This window comes from Austrofundulus limnaeus, unplaced genomic scaffold (assembly GCF_001266775.1).
Source record: "Austrofundulus limnaeus strain Quisiro unplaced genomic scaffold, Austrofundulus_limnaeus-1.0 Scaffold96, whole genome shotgun sequence".
NCBI classification, from domain to species: domain Eukaryota; kingdom Metazoa; phylum Chordata; class Actinopteri; order Cyprinodontiformes; family Rivulidae; genus Austrofundulus; species Austrofundulus limnaeus.
In genome coordinates this window covers 315,755-318,200 of record NW_013952498.1, presented here as the reverse complement: position 1 = coordinate 318,200, position 2,446 = coordinate 315,755, and the positions used below count along the sequence as shown (strand labels likewise).

Below are 2,446 nucleotides of genomic sequence, written 5' to 3'. Positions count from 1 at the left end.
CCAGAACAACTGCTGGTGGGCCAAATCAAATGGCTAGGCGGGCCAATTTTGGCCCGCGGGCCCCACTTTGGGCACCTCTGCTATAGAGAAACTCTTTGGAGATAAAGTTAAATATTTAAAAATGAAAAAAAAAAAAGCACCGATGTCCCTAACGAGCCGAAGGTTTGATACATGAACGTCCAAAACAAGTTTGCAGAAGTAGGTCGATTGCAAAAACTAAACCTGTCAAAAATTATTAGAAAAAGGAAACACTGATAAATCTGAGTATGCATTTTCTCTTTACCGTGATGACCGAGTTGAAATATACATGCAGCAGAACAGGGACAGTCTGAGCACACTGAACGACTCTTGGCCAATCAGCAGCCTCAGACAGCAGCTTGTGGAGTGTGCTCAGTCGGTCAATTGTGTCACCTAAAAGAGACGAAAAATGATAAAAAAWTAAAATGTGTAGATGCTTCTGCCTGTATCTGTGTCTCCTCGCAAAATATCTGAATAACCACTGGACAGATTGGAGTTAACATAATTTTGTAGATGGCAGTCACCGCTAATCAATCTTAGCCAACACAAAAACAACTCAAACTCAGTTTTAAAGATATTGAGCTGAAATTAATGTGGTAGTTGCTGAGAGTCATTCCCACCACTTACTCTGAGCATTAACAGCCGCACAAGATCCTCAACACTAGTTCACACTGCCTSTGATCTCACTGCGGTGCGAAGCTCTCAGAAGCATGTGCAGGAAATGCAAGATTGTGCAATAAATCCGGTGATAAATGTGGAAGTCAGACTGAATTAACTAATTCTGTGAAAGACCAACTGGAAACAACAGTAGGAACTGAATATCTGCTGTCTGTTCTTGAATCCATGTTTCAAAATAAAATCCACCCATATCTTTATTAATACAGCTAGGACTTTGACAGAATGTAGTCTGTCTTTGGTGAATTATTTTGAAAATACTAATGTGCCTGTTCCTTTTCCTGCCGGTGCAGTGTGATCTTTGCCGTGTCGTCTGGCAGAAAAATAGGATTGAATCTAATTTTGGCGGACCGCCGTGCCCACACCGCCTCCTTGCAGATGCAGTGTAAATACTCTCGTAGATTATAATGGGTGCGTTTTTACTGTGGAGGTGGTGGTGGAGCGAACGCAGTGTAAATTGGGTTAGAGAAAACCTAACATTAATGGCTGAGGTAACTCCATCTGTCMGTTCCACACACTCAGAGAGACATGAGTAAAATCATTATCATCTTCCAACATATCTGTTCATCAGATATGAAGGTTTCGTTTAGGAAAAGAGAGCATACACCGCCCGGCCCAAAGAACAGTCGCCACCTGGATTTAAGGTCTATGATGTGGGGTTGCTYCASTTGGTCYGGTGTAGGTTCAGCAGCAGTCTGTGCTCAAAGAATGAGGTCAGCTGACCTGAACATACTGAATGACCAGGTTATTCCATCAGTGGATTTGATGATCATTGAGTATCTCTGGGATGTGGAGAAGGTCAGACTCTACCATCATCAATGCAAGATCTTGGTGAAAAACTAWTGCAACACTGGATGGAAATAAATCTTGTGACGTTGCAGAAGCTTATTGAAACAATGTCACAGTGAATACATGCTTTACTCAAAGCTAATCGCGGTCCAACAACCTTTTTATTGGTGTCGACTTTTTTTTTTGGCCAGGCAGTGTAGCTCTGACTCTACCTGAGCCTGATTCCACTCGAAGCAGGAAGAGGAAAAGTCCTCTAAAAGACGGGTTTCTAAACGCATCCAGTGACAGAAGTCCTCGGCCGCCTGGCTCTGCAATGGGCAAACACGTGGACCTGCAGCACACGTACACAAGCAGTCTCACTGTGATGTTATGGAAATCTGTGTTATTTTTCCACTCTTCTGCCTTTTTCATTTTCTCTTTCTAAACCTGAGCTGCAGGACGAGTGTTGCAGAGAGGCAGGGGAGGTCCAGCAGAGTGTGGAGCAGCTCCACTGCAGTTCCTACAGTAACCAGAGAAGGCAGCAGGTCCAAAAAGTCATCCACCATCGCTGGACTGTCCCACGCCAGAAACTGCACACACACAGCCAACAAGAGCAGGAAAATCAGGCTCCCTGTGGACTTTTAAAGCAGGGTGTGTGTTTACCGTTAAATGTTTGCTTTTCACCTTCAGGATGTTTGGAAAGAAGCGTATGAACTCAGGAGCCCGGAGCTTCACGCTCTCCAGGTTGAGTCGAAGGAAACGCAGGAGCTCGTGTGCCAGGAAGGGGTCATTAAAGAGCTCAGCAGGAAACTGAACAAAGACCAACTTCCACACACTCTCACAGTCCACTGCTGCTATCTCACCTGAAAACATCAAGACACATGTTCATATTCAAATACTAAATAAAGGTTTATCTTTTACCACTGCTTAAAGCTACGAGTCTGTCTCTCTCTCTCTCTCTCTCTCTCTCTCTCTCTCTCTCTCT

General features: G+C 44.1%; 1 protein-coding gene across 2 annotated transcripts in view; it reads right to left on the bottom strand.

The window, feature by feature from the left end:
- The window catches only part of ap5z1 (adaptor related protein complex 5 subunit zeta 1), a 14,752-nt gene that overhangs the window by 4,956 nt on the left and 7,350 nt on the right, over positions 1–2,446 (bottom strand). For both annotated transcript variants that reach the window (XM_014012865.1, XM_014012866.1), the window contains 4 exons: positions 2,146–2,324; positions 1,909–2,051; positions 1,695–1,813; positions 284–411 (listed from right to left, as the gene is read on the bottom strand). In XM_014012865.1, the coding sequence (XP_013868319.1) occupies positions 284–411; positions 1,695–1,813; positions 1,909–2,051; positions 2,146–2,324 (569 nt within the window). The remainder of the gene's footprint in view (positions 1–283; positions 412–1,694; positions 1,814–1,908; positions 2,052–2,145; positions 2,325–2,446) is intronic.